This window comes from Camellia sinensis, chromosome 7 (assembly GCF_055761805.1).
Source record: "Camellia sinensis isolate YWXY chromosome 7, ASM5576180v1, whole genome shotgun sequence".
Classification (NCBI taxonomy): domain Eukaryota; kingdom Viridiplantae; phylum Streptophyta; class Magnoliopsida; order Ericales; family Theaceae; genus Camellia; species Camellia sinensis.
Genome location: NC_138967.1, coordinates 178,845,738 through 178,868,341, shown reverse-complemented (window position 1 = coordinate 178,868,341; position 22,604 = coordinate 178,845,738). Strand labels below are relative to the sequence as shown.

Sequence of the window (22,604 nt, the reverse complement as noted above, 5' to 3'; positions counted from 1 at the left end):
AATGTGGAAAAAGTGTTTTTGGGTGCCCACACAGTCCTGCCGTAGTGTAGCCGGCAAAAGTGGAAAAATGATTTTTGGGTGTCCACACAGTCCTGCCGTATTGTAGCTGGCAAAAGTGGAAAAACGGATGGTTTTCGAAAATGTTTTGGGTGCCCACGTCCTGCCGTATAATAGCCGGCAAATGTGGGGGATGGTTTTTAAAAGGTTAAAAACGATTTTCGGAAAAGACATGGTTTTTGAAAAAATGATTTTTGGGAGTTCACTTCCTGCCGTATAATAGCCAGCAAAAGGTGGAATGCTCTATGAATTGGGTGCCCGCTATCCCGCTGTATCAAGCCGGCAAAAGGTGGAGTGCGTTATGACGTGTGTTGAGGTCAATGATGATATATGTGACTTGTGATGAACTTGTAAAATTACCATTTGATGTGTGAATTGGTATGGAATGGAAATGCTTATGGAAATTGTTTGAAACGAATGGATAATGAAATGGTAACTGGATAAGGGATTGGTGATAAAGAACTCACCAGGTTGTTTGTATCTATAAAGAAAACTTAAGAGTTTTGCTTTATGATTAATTGAGAAATTGAATTAAAGAATTTATTATCCTAGTGATAGGTTGAATTATAGTTGGTAATGCAAATGTGGATGTGATGTAAGTGTTCTTGGATTTCTACGTTAGAGAGTTATAGCAATAAAAGATCGGCAAGTGATAATGGAGTGTATGAGGGTTGTTTTGGGTATTAAGGGAACATGAATTTGAGGTCATGGAGTTGTAATAAATTTAACTAGTAAAAGAAGAGAATGGGAAAAAAGGGAAAACTGTTAAGATGGACATTCAATAAGGAAAATTTTGGAATGGGTTAATAAGTATAAAATGATATGGTTCCTTAAACATTTTGTTTCCAAAAAGGATTTTTGGTTTTCTAATAAATAGGATGGTTTTGATGGTTAAAGGTTTTCCTTAAACTGTTCAAATAAATTTTGAGAAAAGATACTCTACGTATGATATTTTGAAATTACAAAACGTCACCTACTATATGGTATCACCCTGCATGCATGATCATTTCTATCTGTGTGTTGGTTATTGATTTAGAACTATGAGATTCCTATTGGGCATTAGTGCTCACCCCTGTTGTTTTTATCTTTTTACAGGAGGAAAGTGTGGATTCTTTGATTGAAGAGTTAAGAAGTCCATGTGCCTTTTATGTGTAATTTCATTGTAGATGTGATGGATCTTGTCTTGGTATTTTATTTAATTGTAACTCCGTAGCGGGAGCTTGGCATGTATTACATTTATTGTTGTATTCATCATGAGAGAGAACATGTATCATTGTACTCCTATTACTCAAGGGTAATGGATGTTTGAAAAAAAAAAAAAAAATTGGATCTAAATTACAGGCTTTGGTAATGTTTCCGAGTAATTAAAAATTGGGGTGTGACAGAAAATTTACCTATAAATCCTATCTTGAGAAATGGTGATTCATTTAGTCCTGAAAATTTTCTTATAGACCAACTAGTCCCATCGATTTAATATATTATTTAAAATTTTAATTTACGGTTATACCCTTATTTCTATTATGTTCCATTCTCTTTTTTTCTTTTGTGCTAGAAAGGTAAGGTACATAATGTATGATAATCAAATTTGGAATGAATTTGTATATGAAAAATCTTTTTTATTTGGAAAACATTTCAAAAGGAGTACAAAAATGACTTAAAATATGGGATTTTTTTAAATATTCCAAAAGGATGTGGGATTTTTCAAACATTTCAAAATGAGTACAAAAACTACTTAGTAAGCTTTGGCTAAATGTATAATTTGAAACTGTAATACTCCAATGTAACACTCAAATGTAACGGTCCAATGTAACACTAAAAAACAACAAAAAAATCCTAGTGTAACACCCTAATATAACACACACAAAAAAAAAAAAAAAAAAAAAACTCTATACTATACTTTTCCAAACATAACATTTCAAAAAAAAAAAAACTCCTTAGTCTTACATTATAATGTAACACAAAAAAAATAAAAAAAATAAAAAAATTATTACACTCTAATGTAACACACAAAAATTCTTAATGTACCTTTTTCCAAATGCAACACTCTAATATAATACTCAAAAAAAAACATCTTACTGCAACATTCTAATGTAACACACAAAAAAACTCCTTAGTGTAACACTTTAATGTAACACACAAAACAACTCCTTAGTGTACTTTTCTTAAACCTAACACTTCAATATAACACTCCAAAAAGACTCCTTAGCATAACACTTTAAAGTAACACACACAAAAATCCTTAGTATATTTTTCCTAAACATAACACTCTAATGTAATACTATAAAAAAAAATGTGGGATTCTTCAAACCATTCCAAAATGAGTACATATATTCCTTAATAAGGTTTGGGCAAATGTATAATTTCAAACTGTGAGTGTTACATTTAGAAAAAGTATAAGGAGTTTTTTAGTGTTTTTCTATGTTACATTGGAATATGTTACATTGGAGTGTTACGTTTGTGATTACATTGATTGGAGTGTTACGTTTGGGAAAAGTACACTAAGGATTTTTTTTTTTTTTTTTTTTTTGTGTTACATTGGAGCATTATGTTTGGGAAAAGTACACCAATGAGTTTTTTTTTTTTTTTTTTTAGTGTTACGCTATTACATTTGGGAAAAACACACCAAGGAGTTTTTTAGTGTGTTACATTAAAGTGTTACGTTATTGGAATGTTACATTAAAATGTTACGTTTTTGTTCGTAATGTGGGGTTTGTTCCAAAATGAGGGAAAATCCAAAACTTCTATAGTATGGATTGTCCAAATATGTAATTTTATATTTTTAGAAACCCACTTTTATCCCTAAAAATTAAACCCAAACATATAAGTGACTACCCTTTTGTGTAGTTTCCACTTTAATGGGACCTTTGGATTCATAAGAAAAAGGAAAGCACTAAACAGTTTACGAGATCACATTTTAGGATTTATTGGTACTTCACCCTTGTTTATACTCAATGGGATTCCCTCAATGGTATTCCAACTCTTCGGACCAATAATTAAAAGGAATCTTTATCTGCTCTCCAATATAATTTAGTGTTTAATAGAGAGAAAAAAAAAGGGCATGTATGCTGATTGTGGTAAGCCAAAAGCTACATTTTTCGATGCCAGGGTTATTCCATTGCACTCTCTCCGAGTCTTTGATGTAAACGTTGTCTGTTTCTCTTTATTTGGTCAATTTTTATTAATGTGGGGGATTGTTGAAAAAATGGTTTTATTGTGACTTTAATGTGAAATTAAAGTAGGTCCCAACCATTGGTTGAGATAGGATTAAATGGGTTTAGATTCTTTGTAACAAGATCTTTACACCACAAAAAGAATGACCAAAAACCATTAAAGTTTGAATGAGAAATTGGCTCATTAGGTTGGCCTCATGAAACAGGTGTTGGGAAAGGTGTAAAACCTTGTATCCTCCATTGATTGCAGAGAAGAGCATTGATGGGTATTTAAATCCCTTTTTTTGCCTTAAGGTGTGAGCCCTTTGGGGCATCAAAATTTTCCAAATGAAGGGAGTTATGGATGTTTCAAGGATGGACTTGGGCCAGGACTATGGTCCAAGTTGTTCATGAAAAAATTACCGCCCGCCTGCCCGGACCGGGTCCCAGTCCAGGTCCATGGGTGGTGGATCTTGAGGCTTGCTAGAATAGATTGAGGGTGGGGGTTAGGCTTGGCACACCCATCTTAATCTTTTTGGGCCAAGCCAAATCTATGGGCTACAGATATATACATACACAAAACCTAGGTTTATAATACAGCTGGTAACTCCTCTATTCATAATGGATTTAATCCATCAGTTTTGTAGATGCATTAGTGATGGGCCTTGATGGCTGGAGCCTCTTCCTCTCTCCCTCCATGTGTATAAAAAAAGACCCTTCTCCTTCATTCTGGTTACCTAGAAAATTTGCTCCTCCTTGTCTTCCAAAGTTTTCTCCAGTTTTTTTATTCTTTCTATGAGAGAGTGCTACAAAGTTCTACTCGCCGAAGCTACTCAGTCGGTGCATTGCTGTAGCTGGTCCAACCAACGTATCCCAGAAAACAAACGTCAAACAACTTCCAGCACCCAACCGGTGAGGCGGCGAATCTGTTTTACGAACACTGTCTAGTGCATGAATCTAATTTTGTAATTGTATGGAAAAATAGAATCTGTTTTAAGTTTGTTGTACAAATTGTGTGATAACATAAAACAAATAGATTCATAATGGACAATTGAAATTCCAAAACAAGCAAACCATGCTGAAAATTACAATACATCATAAAATAAAATAGCAAAGGAAAGCAAACCAAAGTCTGCACTTGACAGTGTCCTTAAAACAGATTCGCCGCCTCACCGGTTAGGTGCTGGAGGTTGTTCGACGTCTGTCTCCTAGGATGCAACGGTTGGACCAGCTACAACAATGCATTGACTGAGTAGCTTCGGTGAACAAAGCTTTGCAACACTCCCTTATAGGAAGAATAAAAAAACTAGAGAAAACTTTGAAAGAAAAAAAGAAGTAAATTTTCTGGGTAACCAGAATGAAGGAGAAGGGTCTCCTTATATACACATGGAGGGACAAAGGAAGAGGCTCCAGCCATCAAGGCCCATCACTAATGCAGAAATCAATTTTATATTAATCTGCAAAACTGATGGATTAAATCCATCACGAATAGAGGAGTTACCAGCTCTATTATACACCTAGGTTTTTTGTATATATATCTGCAACCCATAGATTTGGCTTGGCCCAAAAAGACTAAGATGGGTGGGCCAAGCCCAACCCCCACACTCAATCCATTCCAGCAAGCCTCAAGCCCAAGCCCAAGGTCCAAGATCCAAGATCCATGACCCACGACCCATGAACCACGACCTCGGTCTGATCCAAGTGGGCGAGACACTATCTACTGCAGCCTTCGGTTTGCTTTCCTTTGCTATTTTATTTTATGATGTATTGTAATTTTTAGCAGGGTTTGCTTGTTCTAGAATTCCAATTGTCCATTATGAATCTATTTGTTTTATGTTATCACACAATTTGTACAACATATGTTTATCCTATAGATTAAATGAAAATAAATAAATAAAATGATCAGTAGAAAACAAAAATGACAATTTCTGAAGTTAACATTGCAGGGATGACTGAATATGTGTTAGAAATTTCTTTAGTTTCAGTGAGAGCAGCTTCTTCGTGCTCCATCAAAAAACATATCAAGCCATTTATGCAGTCAACAATAGACAAGCAAACAAGGAGACACAAAAAATTGTATGGTCTATGAATTTTGTTATCCAAGATTCCCAATATCTAGCAGTTCCAATTGAAAGGTACATTTAGAATTTAGAAAAGTATGCTTTTCTAAATAATGATGCAACGAGGGGGAAATGACTGCAAGTGCTCTTGAGTCTTTCTTTTTCTGTTTATTATATTTCTTATAAATTGAATAAATAATGGAAAAACAAAGGTAGTTCATGAATTGAAGATGAGACTATCGATGGAAAGCCTTAAAATACGTTTATTTTTTTCCTCTTTATTTTCCATCTTCATAGTCTCCAATACAGTAGACACCATAACTAAAACTCACTTCATTACAGGCGTTTTTTCAGTCCTGGCAGTTCCCGGAATCAATACTTAGGAATATGGTACAATAATATTTCTGTTAGAACCGTTGTATGGGTTGCCAATAAAGAAATCCCACTCCTCGATTCGTCAAGCGTCTTAACTATAATCAACCTTGGAATTCTTGCCCTTGTCAATAGTACTGGCAGCACCATTTGGTCTCCCAATATGACAGGATCCACACAAGTCCCTATTGCACGACTGATGGAGTCTGGAAATCTTGCTGTGCAAGATGCTAATGATGAGTATGGGCATTTTCTGTGGCAAAGTTTTGATTATCCATGTGATACTCTTTTACTAGGCATGAAGCTTAGAAACGGGCCTAGAGCGCCACCTCTCCTCTTGGAAGAGCAGTGATGATCTAGCTCTAGGTGAGTTTACATACCAATGTGAACCTCAAGGATACCCACAAAATATTCTGAGAAGTGGTCCTAATGTGCTGTTCCGAACTGGGCCATGGAATGATATCAAATTCAATGGGAGACCAAGCCTTCTATCAAATTCAATCTACACATTTGAATTGGTTTACACCAAGGAGGAAGTGTATTGTGATTATAAACTACTCAGCTCAGTTGTTTCAAGGATGGTTCTGAGTCATATTGGCGTTTTACAGTGCATGATGTGGATTGATCTAACCCAGCAATGGGTCATTGGCCTGACTTCACCGACAGATAACTATGATACCTATAAACTGTGTGGTCTGAATGGTAACTGTAACGTTGGAAACAATCCGGTATGTGGTTGTTTGAGTAAATTTGTGCCCCAGAACCAAACGCAATGGGGAAATGGAGATTGGTCTAATGGGTGTGTTTGGAGGACACCGTTGGATTGCCATAATGAAGATGGATTTGCCAAGTATTCAGGCTATAAAATGCCTGAAACACGGAACTCCTAGTTTGACAGGAACATGACACTCAGGAAATGCGAGATAGTATGCTTGAAAAACTGCTCTTGTATGGCTTATGCAAATTTAGACATAAGAAGAGGTGGAAGTGGCTACTTACTTTGGTTTGATGAGTTGATTGATATGAGAGAGTTAAATGCAAATAAGCAAGACATTTACATAAGGATGGCTTCCTCTGAGTTAGGTAAGAATTCATACCAAACAGATAGATTAGTGAACATAGATTGATTAGATTATACATATGTAAGAAGCATGTAGTTAACTTAGTTAACTGTACTGAAGTTTTACATTTCTTCCTTAAAACATTCCTCACTATATTACCTTTCTAGATCTAACTATAGTTTAGCAAAAGGAGAGTTAATTTTGGTTTCATCTTGAATGTTGATTTTTGTTGTGGGAATTCAATCTGGATGATACGTATTACCCATCTAAACCCACATGCCCACCACAGTAGGTTATACGTGTATTTGTATTTGAGCCAATTTTGACCCTAGTTTATTATCATTTGGATTTTGTTTATATTGTGTTATTTCAAAGTTCTAGAGTTATGATTGTCTTTGATATCTATACACAACGTGAAACTGCATCATTTACCTTTCCCTACCCTTTTCCTTTTCTCCACAAATCTTTTGTCAAATTCTTGATCAGAACACAGCCTTACTTTAATTTTAATGAAGACCCTTGTTTAAAAATGAAGGCTGAAAATCAACTAAGCTAGTCAACTTTTTAAAAGAAAATGCGTTGGCCAAAAAAAAAAAAGACACGACTACCAGATTTATTTATCAATACAAGAATAGCGATAAAGAAAGTCCAATCAGCTGCCATCTTCACTTTTATCAGCACCTAAACTATCTTTCTACTATAGAACTCTCTTTTTGGTCAATTTTGAATCTCAAAATAAATTTTCAAAACCTTATCAGCATCAAATGACTAAACTTATATTGTTGAGATATTTCACTATATGATTTTTATAACTTTCTGCCTATCTTATATAAAATTATAGAAAGATTTGCTCAAAGCAATTCTAATATTAAAAATAATAAAATTATACCTAAAATTGTCTGTCACAAGAAAGATTAAGTGAATTAGCCATATTATCAAGTAAAAGAATATATTAATGAAATTTGAATAGAAGATCAAAAATTAAAACAATATTGAAAATTGTAGGGAACCTCATTTAAAATTATCCCTTTAGACGTCAAATTATCTCAAGTTGCCCAAACCAAACCACGCCTTAAGTCCCATCAAATGGGGTCGGCTACATAAATCATTCTTCTCTTTTCGGTTCTATCAAGGGCATCTCAAGTCGCCCTAATTGGTGAAATTAATTTCTTCTGGTTGGCCCCCTCAAGTCGCAATTTTGTCTTCACCCCTGCATAAGCTTCTAAATTCTTGTGTGCTTGTGTGTTTGTTTTGTTTAGCTTTATTCATCCCATTTGCCATAACAATTTCAATACATCAAGGGATTGAAATCTAAAGCAATCCCTTTAAGTTTGTGCTTTCATGATTGTATTATCTAACTGATCAATTGACCATTTATGTTAAATGGATTGAGGATTCAACAGTCCATAGCAAGAAAAGAGAGATAGAACCAAGGTCATTAAGCTCCTCACTAAAGATTTCCTAAATCATCTAGGCATTTAATTCATAAGGGAGGGAGGGCAGAGCTTTTGGTGTCCCCTCCAGTCAAAAATTGAGGCCTCACAATCACTAGCCAATATGCTTTTCCCTCCTCCCTAACTCTTTAACATTTACCCAAAATTTTTATACTAAAGTCTCATGTTCAAGTTCTTCTTGGCTACTTAGGCTCTCTATCAAGCACCGATATTCCAAAGTTTTCTAGCTAATGTATTCATTTCCCAAATTGTTATCCTAACAATTCATATTTATTTCCAGAACATTGTAAGGTAATTGAATTAGGGTATCCTATGATATGAAATAGTCAATAGGATAATTATTTTGGCCCAGGGTATTTAAGGATGGGTGATGATATAATTATAGTACGTGGCATTCTTTGGGGTGTCACACCTACACTTTATAATTAATCCAATAATCAACTTGCCTACAATTTTATATTCAAAATGTATTCTACCTTATCATGCTACTATCTTTTGGAATGGCCTATATGTCCACAAATAAGGGGAGTAGTAATCCATCTTCTCAACATTAGTATAAGATAAGCTAATTCAGTACCGTCACAGGTTCTTGTTAAGTAAAATAACAAAAATGTGTAGGTATTATTTAACTAACTAACATCATCATTCAAAACAAAAAATGAGCTTACCAACAAGCTAATATTTGACCCTTTTTTTAATGATTATTCAATTATAGGTTGGTACTTTATTTTTGTTTTCTATTTTTTCAAGTAATGGTATACAAACACAAAAATTCTATTAAAAGCAACACAAAATGATGTCACAAATTTGAACTCTTTAATTTCAAATCAAAACACATATCGATGATCATTTATTTAAAAAATGTCATTGTCATATTATTCTAGTAGAGTATTCTATTTATAAATTATGGAAACTGAATTTTTATTCTAGTTGAATATTCTATGTAGCAAATTATTATTATATACATATTTATATTAAATGTGAGAAAAATGATTGAGACTAACCTTTAAAACCTTGTAGGGAAGTTCTAATTTTGTAATCCCCTCCACCTGTCCTCACTCACCCACGTAGAGTAAACATTCTTGCCCTTTCCTTATCACACAATCTAGGTGCTATCTGGCATCGCATAATATATTTTTCTTTCAATTTTCAAAGAAAACAATTGGTTGGTTTGATGCATATTTTCTTAGATATGAAACTTCATAAATCTGTGTAATTTTTTCTTTCAAGTATGTGTCTGGTAATGTTGTTACATAAATCACTAGTCATGACTGCACCTGTTGAAGTAATGTTAGCCAGAGCGACATAAAAAACCAAAAAAACAAAAAAAAAAAAGTAAAATACATAAATAATAAGAATTTAAAATAAATATAAAAAAAAGTGGTTTCTTTTAGTTGGAAAAAAAAAAGGAGTGGTTTATTTTAAGTTCTAATAGAAATTCTATCAATTATAATGGTAATTCCCAGGGTATGTTGAAAGGAGGACAAGAAATAGCTGTGAAGCGGCTCTCAAAGAATTCTAGCCAAGGAATTGATGAGTTTAAGAATGAAGTTATATGTATTGTCAAACTTCGGCACTGAAATCTCGTGAAGCTTCTAGGATGCTGCATTGAAGGAGAAGAAAATATGTTGATCTATAAATACATGCCCAACAAAAGTCTAGATTACTTTATTTTTGGTTTGGCTCTCTTTAAAACTATAATACTACATATATAGCACAACTATTCCGCTATTAGACCAGCCAATAGTCTTTCCTTCTTTTTTTTTTAATTCTTTTTGGTTCGATATAAATTTTTTGAATTATTTAATAATGAGTCCAAAAAGGTTATTATTACATGTGCATTTGCATGAACTTTTTCTTCTAGAAAAATTTGGGATCTTCCATTGAGGAATACTGTTAAAAATTCATGCATCCAATTAGCAAGAGCAAGGACTACACCAGACAAAATAATTTCCAGATCGAAGCCGAAGCACATTACTAGAGTGGCCGAAGTGCTTCCATATCGGGGGCTTTTATATCTTCATCAAGATTCCATACTGAGAATTATTCATAGAGATCTCAAAGCTAGCAATATTTTGTTGGATATTGACATGAATCCAAATATATCAGACTTTGGCGTGGCTAAAAGTTTTGGAGGAAATGAGACACAAGCAAATACAAATAGAGTAGTTAGAACACAGTAAGAATCTTCATAAAATGTTTTGTTTAATCCACTTGTATTGCTTCAAAATTTGATTCTTCATTAAGTGTTTCTCTGTAGTGCTTACATGGCCCCAGAGTATGTAGTGGATGGGCTATTTTCAGTCAAATTAGATGCGTTCAGCTTTGGTGTTTTGGTACTGGAGATTGTGAGTGGGAGGAGAAACAGAGGTTTCTATCATCCAAATCACCACCTCAACCTCCTTCTACAAAGAAGACAGGCTGTTGGAATTGATTAACAAGGCTCTATAGGACTCATGCTACCTAATTGAAGTGTTGCGATCCATCCATGTGGGTTTTTTATGTGTGCAACAATGTCCAGAAGACAAGCCAAGCATTTCTTTTATGGCTTTGATGTTGGGTAGTGAAGGTCCATTGCCTCAGACCAAACAACCTGGCTTCTTCACTGAAAGGAATGTTCTTGAGGCTGGTGGTTTGTGAAGCAAGGATGCAACAACTTCAACCAATGAAATCACCATTACCCTGTTAAATGCTCGATAGAAACACACATTGTGTTGATGCTAATTACATGCCCCAAAACCTGTGAAGTAAAATGAAAACCATTTAGTTAGATTTTATACCTTCTTTAAGGTGGAAGCTATGGTTAGTCATTGTTTCTTCTTAATGCTGGGTTATAAACCTTTATTGGTTATCATCATAATTAATAAAATTTCTTTCTTTCTACATGTTAGGTCCCTTAGTCTTGTCAATCCCCCGAACGAACTTTGTTTAATCGAGTTGTAATTTTCCTAGTAGTTTTGTCTTGCTCACTCGAGCGAAGATGTTCTGCTCCCAGAAGTTACCTTGTCTGCAAAAGTTCTGGGAAGGAGGATTGTATGCTCGAGCAAAGGAAGCTTGGCTCGAGCGACGGAAAACAGGCGCATTTAGTTCCTCGCTCGAGCGAGAAAGTCTTTGCTCGAGCGAGCTTCGAAGTCTCTATTTTCTATAAATACTTGTTTAAGTCAGTTTTAGGGTTACATTTTTGAGATTTTCTTTAAGGATTTTAGGGTTTCCTTTTGGGGTTGTTTGCTAGTTTCCTTGATGTTTTGATTGAGTATTAAGCTCATGTTTTGATAAGCACACATCAAGGAGTTTGATTGTTGATATTTAAAAGTTTTCTTCTTCAGTGGAATCCGAAGAATCAAGCACAGAGGAGTCAAAGGAGTTTGGTGTTGTGCGCAGTCGTTGATTCGACAATGGATGTTGTGGATTCAACATCAATCTGATCATTTCCGAGATGAAGGTTGCGGTGAAAGAATTACAATAGATTTGAAGACAAATTGGCAGCAGTTGGGTAATTTGTTTGGTATCTTTGTAATCTTTCTTTCTTCAGTAGTGGATTGATTTGTGGCGTTTCACCCGTAGTTTTTTTTATCACAATTGGAGGTGCTCCAATTGTGGTTTTTCCACGTAAAAATCGTGTGTGTCGATTTACTGTTTTTTGAAACAACAAACTAAATCACGTTCATACGTGCTTGATGATTTAGAGTGTTAGTTTTAATTGTTTGGGAACTAGTATAATTAAATCTTGATCTAATCATGAATCACTTAGGTTTTTCAATTGGTATCCGAGCAGGTCACTCTTTGTTTTTATCGAAAACTATAGGAGTGTATTTTGTGTGATTAGTGATATGGATACAATTCGCGAAGATAACTCGACCCATAGACCTCTGTTACTTGATGGTACAAACTATTCTTATTGAAATGCTCGAATAAGAGCATTTTTAAAATCTATCGATGAAAACATTTGGCACTGTGTGATCTATGGGTGGAGTGAACCTATTGTCACCATTGATGGTGTTGATATTCTCAAACCCCTTGATAATGGGACACATTTGACTATCAAAACTCGAGTTGGAACAGTAAGGCTCTCAATTCCCTTTTTTGCTCTATTACACCTGAAAAGTTTTATCGTATTTGCATGTGTGAGGTAGCAAAAGAGGCTTGGGACATTCTTGAAACGATTCACAAAGGTACTACTTCTGTTAAAAGGTCCAAACTTCAACGTCTCACCTCAGCCTTTGAAACTCTTTTTATGCGTGATGATGAGACGTTTGATGATTTTTATTCTAAACTTAGTGACATCGTGAATTCCCATTTCACACTTGGTGAAAAAATCCCTGAAGCTAAGGTTGTTGAAAAAATTTTGAGGTCTTTACCTGAGAGGTTCCAATAATTGAGGAGGCTCAAAATGTTGATACCCTCAAGCTTGATCAGTTGGTTGGAAACTTGCAAACTTATGAAGCCTACCAAATTTCGAAGAAAAAATAAAAAGATAGTGTGGCTTTCACTAGTGCTCATGAGACTGCAAAAACTCCTAAGACTAAGTTTGATCTAGAGTCCGAGATGACGGCTATCTTTACTAAATAGTTCAACAAAAATTTAAAGAAAAAGAAGCCTAATTTCAAGGACCCTATTTCAAAATATAAGATTAATGAAAAACCCAAAACTTTTCCATCAAAACTTGCTCCAAAAACTGAAAAGAAGATTGTGAAGGGGCAAGGGGTCAACTGTTATGAATGTCAAGGGTTTGGACATATTGCTCTTGAATGTCCTTCGAAAAAGAACCAAAAGAAAGTTTATACAGTGACTTAGGATGATGAAAGCGGGTCAGAGCAAGAACCCGATGAAACCGAATCCGGTGAAGACGGAGATAGTACTTACACGGCATTCTGGTCTACCATCACTCAACCTCCTCCAAAGCCAATGGAATTTGATCATGGTTAGAATCTGCACCGTGCTCCTACCTTTGATGGGAGTAATTACTTGTACTAGAAGATTAGAATGAGGGCGTTTCTAAGAGCTTACGACCCTGAGGGCTGGAAAGCCATTGAAGAGGATGTTGAAAGTACTGACAATTCGAGCAATCTGAGAGTTCTGTCTACCATTCGTGAAGCAATTTCTGATGAAGAACAGCAATGGGTTGCTCACTGCACAAAGGCCAAAGATGTATGGGACATTCTGAGTCAATTTCATGAAAGATGAGAGTCATCTTCAGCACCATCTGTCACCTTTCCCACATTAGTTGCTTGACTGGATGAGGTCCAGGAGAAAGAGGAGCAAAAAGAAGATGATGAACATCAGACGACAATGATAAGATTGATGGTGATGATCTTCAACAAGCTTACGAAAAGCTTTACGATGAATCTCTGAATTTGTCCAAAATCAATGACAAACTCACTCTCAAGCTCAAAGCATGTGAAAGCGAGAATGTCAAGCTAAAAGAAAAAATTGCAACAGCAAAGCAGAATGTCATCAAGATCTCTAATGACAGGCAAGACCTATGTGGGAAACTTCTATCTTGTGAGACCGAAAGGAATGAACTTCTAAAAATATATGCCACAAATGAAGAGAAGATTGAAAGCTTTGAGATGTCACAAGCTACATTGGAAGAGATGGTTGGTCAAAAAGATGAAGAACTCAGAGATGTTAGAGCCACAATTTCCATATGGAACAAAGGTTCCAAGTCATTAGAAGACATCCTCAGGTCTCAACAAATGGGTTGTGACAAAAGTGGGCTAGGCTATGGTAATGCGACAGCTCATAAGGGATAGGCCTCTACATCACATGACCTGAAGACTTAAGCAAAGGGAAAGCTGAAGGTGCAACAGGGTGATCTCTCTCTTCATCTGCCTAACGGGGGTAAGATCAACAAAAGGGAGGTAAAACCTATTTTGGTTTGTCATCACTGTGGTAGGTATGGCCACATTCGTCCTTATTACTTTGAGTTGTTTGGTAAGGTGTCTCAAAAGGGTAGAAACTCTAATACTTTTTGGGTTAGGAGACAACCTTACATGTCTAGGCGGAACACCAAGATTCATGAAGGTGTTCACAATGCTAAGACATTTACCAAGACCGTCAGTCCTGATTTTGTTATGACCAAAAAGATATGGGTGAGAAAGGATGACTTGACTTGTTTTGTTGTTCACACTGCTCTAAAAGCACGTGACTCACACATGTGGTGCCTTGATAGTGGGTGCTCTCGTCACATGTCAGGTGACAAATCGTATTTCTCCTCCTTTGAAAAATATGAAGGAGGAATTGTTACCTTCGGAGATGGTGGCACATATAGAGTCATTGGTAAGGGCTCTATAAGTGTGGCTGGTCTTCCCAAGCTCAAAAATGCAATACTTGTTGATGACCTTAAAGAAAATTTTTTGAGCATCAGTCAAATATGTGATTCCCACCATGAAGTATTATTTTCAAAAAAAAAAAAAAATGTGAAATTTTAGATAAAAAGGGAAATACTGTCATGCATGGGGTTCGCACATCTGATAACTGTTACGAGATTATTACCACTAATGATCTCACTTGCCACTCAACTATCATAAGTAATATTGATCTGTGGCATCAAAGATTAGGTCATATGAATTTCAAAGACCTAACTAAGATAGCCAACAAAGAGCTTGTGAGAGGAGTACCTAAACTGTGTAAGATCATGAATCATGTGTGTGGACCATGTCAACTTAGGAAGCAAACCTGTGCCCCTCATAAAAAAGTGAACAGCTTTACAACCAAATGTCCTCTTGAATTGGTCCATGTGGATCTTACGGGACCCACTCGCACTGAAAGCATTAGAGGTAAAAGATACATTTTTTTAACCGTTGATGATTTTACCCGTTTTACATGGGTAAATTTTTTAAGAGAAAAATCTGATATGTTTGATGCTTTCCAAGCCTTAGTCCTTAAAATCCAAAATGAACAGGGTGTTTCTATTGGGCGTATCATAAGAATCCAAACTGATCATGGTCGTGAGTTTGAAAATAGTTCATTTTCAGATTTTTGTGATATGCATGGAATTAAGCATGAATTTTCTACACCTATTACTCCACAACAAAATGGAGTTGTTGAGAGGAAGAACAGAGTTGTTCAAGAGAAGGCTAGGGTCATGCTCCTTAGTAAGAAAGTTCCTCCAAAGTTTTGGGCTGAAGCCCTAAATACTATTGTTTAAGGCCTGGCATTTTACAAACTCCATATGAATTGTGGAAGGGATTGAAACCTAATGTAAAATACTTCAAAACTTTTGAGAGTAAATGTTAGATTTTCAAAGATAGAGAGCCTTTGGGAAAATTTGACTCCCGAAGTGATGAAGGTATTTTTCTAGGGTATTCAACCACTAGTAGAGCTTTTCGTGTCTATAACCAGCAAACTTCATCTTTAATGGAATCGATCAATGTGGTTATAGATGACACGGGTTCTCCTACTTCAACGATAAATGAGGATCTCCAATCCTGGATACTGAACCACAAAGTCAAAGAGAAGCTGAGGTTCAAGCACAAGAAGGTGAGACAGCACCAACCTCTTAGGTAAGTCAGAGTCCAAAGAGTGCACAGAGAGACACCATTCTAGATACCTCTGTCACCACAAGTCCAAAGTTCAAACCATTAGAAAGGGTGAAATTGAATCATCCGGCTCAATAGGTGATTGGAAGTGTCTCTGATCAAATGAAAACCCAAAGACAAATTCGGGAGGAGGTATCTCATATGTGTTATGTTTCATTAATTGAACCTAAGAACATAAAAGAGGCCTTACTAGATGATAGTTGGGTCAATGCTATGCATGAAGAACTAGGTCAATTTGAACATAACAATGTTTAGACTCTTGTTCCCAAACCTAGAGACATGAATGTGATAGGTACCAAGTGGATCTTTAAGAATAAATCTGATGAGAATGTTACTGTAATTAGAAATAAAGCTAGGTTGGTTGCTCAAGGCTATACACAAGTAGAGGGTGTTGACTACGATGAAACGTTTGCCCCAATTGCACGTCTCGAATCTATTCGTATTTTAGCTGGCGTTGCATGCTTTATTGGTTTCAAATTGTTTCAAATGGATGTGAAAAGTGCCTTTCTGAATGGGTACTTGAAAGAAGAGGCTTATGTTGAACAACCAAAAGGGTTTGAGGACCCAAAATGTCCAAACCATGTCTACAAGTAAGACAAGGCTTTATATGGGTTAAAACAAGCCCCTCGAGCTTAGTATGATAGACTTATTGCCTTTCTTCTTGATAATGATTTTCAAAGGGTTAGTCTGGACAAGTCTTTATTTGTGAAACATACTAAGTCTCATATACTTGTTCCTCATATTTATGTTGTTGATATTGTGTTTGGATCCACTGCTGATCATTTTGTGAAATACTTTTGGGATTGCATGACACATGAGTGTGAGATGAGCATGATGGAAGAGTTGTCTTATTTCTTAGGTCTTCAAATTAAACAGTCTCCTTCGGGTATGTTTGTTTCTCAGACGAAGTATGCTAAAAATCTTGTGTCAAAGTTCGGTCTTGAGTCGGCCAAACACGCATGCACTCCCATGAGCACCAGTCTTCACCTTTCCAAAGATTCCTTCGGTACTGATGTTGATCCTACCCTTTATAAGAGTGTGATAGGGAGTCTCTTGTACCTCACAGCCAATCGTCCTGACATTGCATTTAGTGTAGGTGTTTGTGCCCATTACCAAGCCTGTCCTAAAGAGTCTCATCTGATTACTGTCAAACGAATCATTAAGTATGTGAATGGGACATTGGGTTATGGGATTTGGTTCTCGATCGACACTACAGCTGAAATCATTGGTTTTTCTGATGCCGATTGCGTAAGGTGTGTTGATGATCGTAAGAGCACCTCTGGGGGGTGTTTTTACCTTAGGAATAATTTGGTTACCTAGCATAGCAAAAAGCAAAATGCCATTTCTCTTTCGACCGCTGAGGATGAGTACATTGCTATAGGGAGTTGTTGTACACAAATGCTGTAGATGAAGCAAATGCTTCATGATTATGGAATAGACCAGAACACTCTCACTCTTTTCTGTGATAACACAAGTGCCATTAACATTTCTAAAAATTCTGCCCAACACTCTCGCACCGAACACATTGACATTCGTCATCATTTTATTCGAGAGTTAGTAGAAGAAGGCCTTGTTCTTCTTGAACATGCACCTACTCAGCATCAAAAAGCTGATATATTTACAAAACCCCTTGATCTTCTTAGGTTTGAGTTCCTTAGAAAGACCTTGGGTGTCGTGCTCAATCACTAGGGTGTTACTGATTACTTGAGAGAGAGTGTGTGTTTGGCTTTATGTGTGGTTGGATGCTATAATCTCCTTATCATTGATTCCTGCCATCTCTACATTTAGATTTATATGAACACTTCTCATGCTGCTCGCAAGGTTTCATTCTTCTTTGTTCATAGCTCATTCTGAATGCCCATACTCACTGACTTCATGATCTCATTCTGTACACATCCTTAAGTTAAATTGTTACAGGGGTTTCCGCACAAGTGATCAAAGTTCTCTATGGACCACTAACAGTGTTTCTTATTCATTTTCAGAGGAATTGACCTTTACTGGTATATCATGGGTGATATTGAGTCTCTTAACCATCTACCATCGTTTTTCACTTTCACGGTTCCTCCATTAGTTCATTAAAGTTCAAGCATTAGGAAAAGGCTACCTCAGAGGCACCAACCAGGCCATTCTTTCTAATATCATGCTTTTCTGGTTTGGTCTCCATACTCTTGAGCGTGCAAGCCACCAGTGAGTGCCCACAGAAAAGCGAAGTCACAAAAGAAGAAGAAGAAAAAAAACTCATTGATTGAGGGGGAACCTTCACGTTTACTCAACAAATACCCCTTGATTCCTAGTGGTTTAACTTTTGTCTGTGATGTTTAGTTACTCTTGTCAGAGGTCTAGCCATCCGATCACTACCAGGATTAACTCTAGCTTTGTGGTCTCTCGAGGATTGCACACACACACTTTCTCTTTGTGAGCTCTCATGATTGAATTTGAGTTATGCATTCTCAAGTATCCTATGCTCATTGATCAATCTTTATCTGATGTACACATGATTTTATGCTTCATATTGTCAATATTGCAAGTTTGTAGGCTTCATGATTTGTAGATTATCTCATCTTAGTGTCACATTCATGCTACTGTACTCACTCTTTTTTGTTTCAGATTCCACTTATTAGTGTGAGTATTTTTGTTTTTGCTTAGAAAGGTGTTTTTTAGTGTTTTGTTTTTTTGTTCTTCGCTCGAGCGAGAGAGTTTGCACTCGAGCAAGCTTTCTCTCAACCCAGGATTTTTGTAGATGGAACAAATTTTGGGAGCATGTCTTTTTGGCTCGAACGACCAATTCTTGGCTCAAGCGACCTCGTGCGTGTAAGTGACTTAGCTCAAGCGAGAGAGTCTTCACTCGAGCGACCTGTCATGGTTTAAATATGTTTACGGCGTCTTCTCACTTCATTTTTCCCCCTTTTTTGCTCATTTTATCTCTCTCCTAGCGTATGAGTCTCTCCTCCTACTGTTTCTCCCTCGATTCTCACTCGATTTTGGAGGCATCCTTCTTCCTTCTTGCATATTCCTTTGATTGGTAAGTTTTTTTATTTCTAGTTTTTTTTTCTTTCGTCCTTTTTCTCTGTGTGTTTGCTCTATTGTGTATGTGGTTTTGCTAGGACTCATTGTGAGGACTTTTCTTCTTAGGTTTCATTTTCCATTCTTTGGGATCGTTTTTTGTTTTTCTGTTGTCTCTCTATTGCATTTTGAGTTCATAGTTTGGTGAATTTTTGCTAGGGTTTTGCTTTCTCCCTTTTGAAATTAGGGCTTTAATTTTTTCTACCTTGGTTCTACCCTATGTTGCAACTACTACTTTATGATAGCCTTAGTGCATTGTGTGAATGTTGGTTTCTATAATCTACTGTCTCTATATCTCTCATACTACTGAAACTGGTTGATTTTGGAACTTCACCCTAACCTTGATTTTACTATCATTGATATAATGCAATGGTTTTGTGCATTTTAATGTTGTTTAACCCTGTTGGACTAATGGTTGTTTGCTGTGATCTTATGTTATATTTGGGCGTTCAAATGGGTTTCTGGGTACCTTGTGTGTGGCTTGGTGGGTGGTTTATGTGGTTGTCTTGTCTCCTTTTTGGTCAGTGATGGCTGAGCCTTCGAAACGTCATAAATCCACTGTGTCCCGCCTAAATTACAATACTGAAAAATTTGAATCCAAGTAAAAATCCAACTTGTTTCGAGAATTCTATGCCTCTAGGAAAGTTCACCTGGAACGGAATGTCCATCCTAGTGCATTTGAGTCGATTCCTATCCGTTCCTTGCTTGATTCTTTAGGACGTGATCAAGTCTTGTTTTTCTCCAGGCCTCAAAATCTCAGTTTGGTCCACAAATTTTATTGTAAGATACACTCTATCAGCAAGGAAATTGCTCTCTTTTTTTGCACTTGGGTTAGGAACAAAGCTTTGGTCATCAATAACGAAGTTTTTATGCAGTTTCTTGGTCTTCCAGAAGTTCGGAATTGTCATTATCCTTTCATTACTCGCAGCGGTGTTGATTTTGATCGAGTAGCCACTGAACTTTGTGGCACTCCCTGGACTTGGATTGCCGGGGCGCTCATTCAACAAAATGAGCTTCTTCCTCATTTTCGTCTCCTTAACATCATCATATGTGCCAACATCCATGTCACTACACATTCCTCTCACATTACCCAAGATCAAGGTTATGTGTTGTATTGCATTGATCATCGTCTTCCCATTGACCTACCTGAGATGATCATAGCCAAAATGATTATTGTTTTTTAGGGTCGCAAGTCCTTGGGTCTTCCATATGGTTGTTTCCTCACTAGATTTCTTACCTCGCTTGCTGTCCCTACCTTTGAGGATAACGGGTTTGCCTCTCCCATAAACCCACCAAGTTGACCATGTCTCAGAGTCAAGCTCATGTCAAGGGGGGTTTGTCGGGAGTCGGGGTTTTTGATGCAACTGATGATCCCCTAGCCAAGGAGGTTGAGATTGATGCAGCCACTGCCAATGAACCTGAGATGCGTCCTTGTTCATTTCGTGGACAGCTGCAGCAGTTCGAGTAATCTGCCACTCAACACCTTGATCAACTCGATGCCCAGTTTGATACACTTGATGGTCGCCTCGAGCAGCAGACCGCCCTGTTAACTTAGATCTTGTCGTTGTTATAGATGTCGTTACCGCCTCCACCAGACTCATAGTTCTGTTTGTTTTTGGACAGTTTTTTTGTTTCTTTTCTATTTGGTTTGTCTATTCTATTTCTTTTGTCTCTCCCGGACAAAAATGGGGAGTATATTGGGATTGTTTGGGTTGGGGTATATATTTTGTTTGCATGATGGTTGGGGTATATGGGATATGTAGGATATGTGGTTGTTGAACTTTGCAGACTGGACATAGACTTTGCAGACTGGACATACTATTTTTGCATGATGATATAGTTTTGATTTGTTATGTCTTGAATAGTTTGTTTCTGCTTTTGAATAACTATTCTCTCTATTCCCATGGTGTTCGTTGCAGATATTCGGTCAAGGTTGTTTACTTAGTGTTCGTTGCAGATATTCGGTCAAGGTTGTTTACTTAGTTAAGTTAGTTGTCTTGAGTTGGTTGGTTGTTTTTATTGTTAGTGCGTGTGTTTCCTAGGAAACTGTGTTAGAAAGTTTTGTCCGGGAATTGACAAAGGGAGAGATTGTTAGGTCCCTTAGTCTTGTCAATCCCCCGAATGAACTTTTTTAATCAAGTGTAATTTTCCTAGTAGTTTTGTCTTGCTCGCTCGAGCGAAGATGTTCTACTCCCAGAAGTTACCTTGTCTGGAAAAGTTCTGGGAAGGAGGATTGTACGCTCGAGCAAAGGAATCTTGGCTCGAGTGACAGCACTTAAGGAAAACATGCGTATTTAGTTCTTTGCTCAAACGAGAGAGTCTTCGCTTGAGCGAGCTTCGCAGTCTCCATTTTCTATAAATACTTGTTTAAGTCAGTTTTAGGGTTATGTTTTTCTTTTTTAAGGATTTTAGGGTTTCTTTTCGAGGCTGTTTGTTGGTTTTCCTTGATGTTTTGATTGAGTATTAAACTCATGTTTTGATAAGCACACGTTAAGGAGTTTGATTGTTGATATTTAAAAGTGTTCTTCTTCGGTGGAATCCGAAGAATCAAGTGCAGAGGAGTTAAAGGAGTTTGGTGATGTGCACAGTCGTTGATTTGACAATGGATGTTGTGGATTCAACATCAATCTGATCATTTCCGAGATGAAGGTTGCGGTGAAAGAATTACAGAAGATTTGAAGACAAATTGGTATCGGTTGGGTAATTTGTTTGGTATCTTTGTAATCTTTCTTTCTTCAGTAGTGGATTGATTTGTGGCGTTTCAGCCCGTGATTTTTTTATCACAATTGGAGGTGCTCCAATTGTGGCTTTTCCATGCAAAAATCGTATGTGTCGATTTATTGTTTTTTCAAACAACAAACTAAATCACATTCGTACGTGCTTGATGATTTAGAGTGTTAGTTTTAATTGTTTGGGAACTGGTATAATTAAATCTTGATCTAATCACGAATCACTTAGGGTTTTCACTACAAGTTCTTAGCAATCCTTGTGAATTCAAGAGTTTCTTCTGCTAAAACAATGCCTAGCCTTTTTCGCTATTACTCCTCTGTCATCGAGGACTACTTTCATGGAAATCCCAAGAAACAAGCAATGCAGTGTGAAGCACCTAAGGAACAAAGCTTAACAGAGGTGTCAAATCTATGCTCCATGACTGTGCAGTATGAAGCACCAATGAAACAGACAAGTTAATTCCAATTATGTGGTTTAGTCCTAAGCTGGAAAAAGTAACTCTAGCTAACAAGCAATGCAAAAGCACTATTAGTGCAAAACCAATGAAATAGTTAATTCATGAATGTTTTCCTTAGTGCAAAGAGGAGTCATTCCTATAATCCTAACCCATGAAGCACTGGTATGGATACAAGTATTAGTATTGGTATAATATGGATATGTCAATATGGTAGAATTTTTTTTTTTAAAAAAAAGTAAGGTATGAGTACAGCTATGTATGTTCATAAAAATATATTTAATTTTAATTTGAAATAATGAAAAATTTAATTAAATAGTTTAATTGGTTAAAATCTAACCAATAATTCATATTTTATATCAAAAGTAAGGTATAAATCAAAATTAAATATCATTATATTAAATAACTTACAAATCAAAACGTAACTAACTTCGCCTTGGAAACTTCATAAATCTATGCAATTATGTCTTTTAAGTATGTGTCTGGTAATGTTATTACATAAATCACTGGTCATGACTGCACTTGTTCGAACAATGTCAGCCAGAGCAATTTGAAAAAAGCAAGTAAATATAAATAATGAATGGAAAAAAAGAAAAAAGAGTAGTTTATTTTAAGTTCTAATAGAAGAACATTCTATCAATTATAATGGTAATTCCCAAGTGT

At 36.4% G+C, this 22,604-nt stretch overlaps 1 protein-coding gene across 1 annotated transcript; it reads left to right on the top strand.

Moving 5' to 3' along the window:
* Positions 1-5,291: 5,291 nt before the first annotated feature.
* LOC114303427 (G-type lectin S-receptor-like serine/threonine-protein kinase At4g27290) lies at positions 5,292-10,591 on the top strand. The gene is made up of 6 exons (XM_082881412.1): positions 5,292-5,341; positions 5,609-5,896; positions 5,943-6,366; positions 9,620-9,710; positions 10,074-10,332; positions 10,414-10,591. The coding sequence occupies exons 1-6, from the start codon at positions 5,292-5,294 to the stop codon at positions 10,589-10,591; spliced, it is 1,290 nt and encodes a 429-aa protein (XP_082737538.1).
* The last annotated feature ends 12,013 nt before the right edge of the window (positions 10,592-22,604 follow it).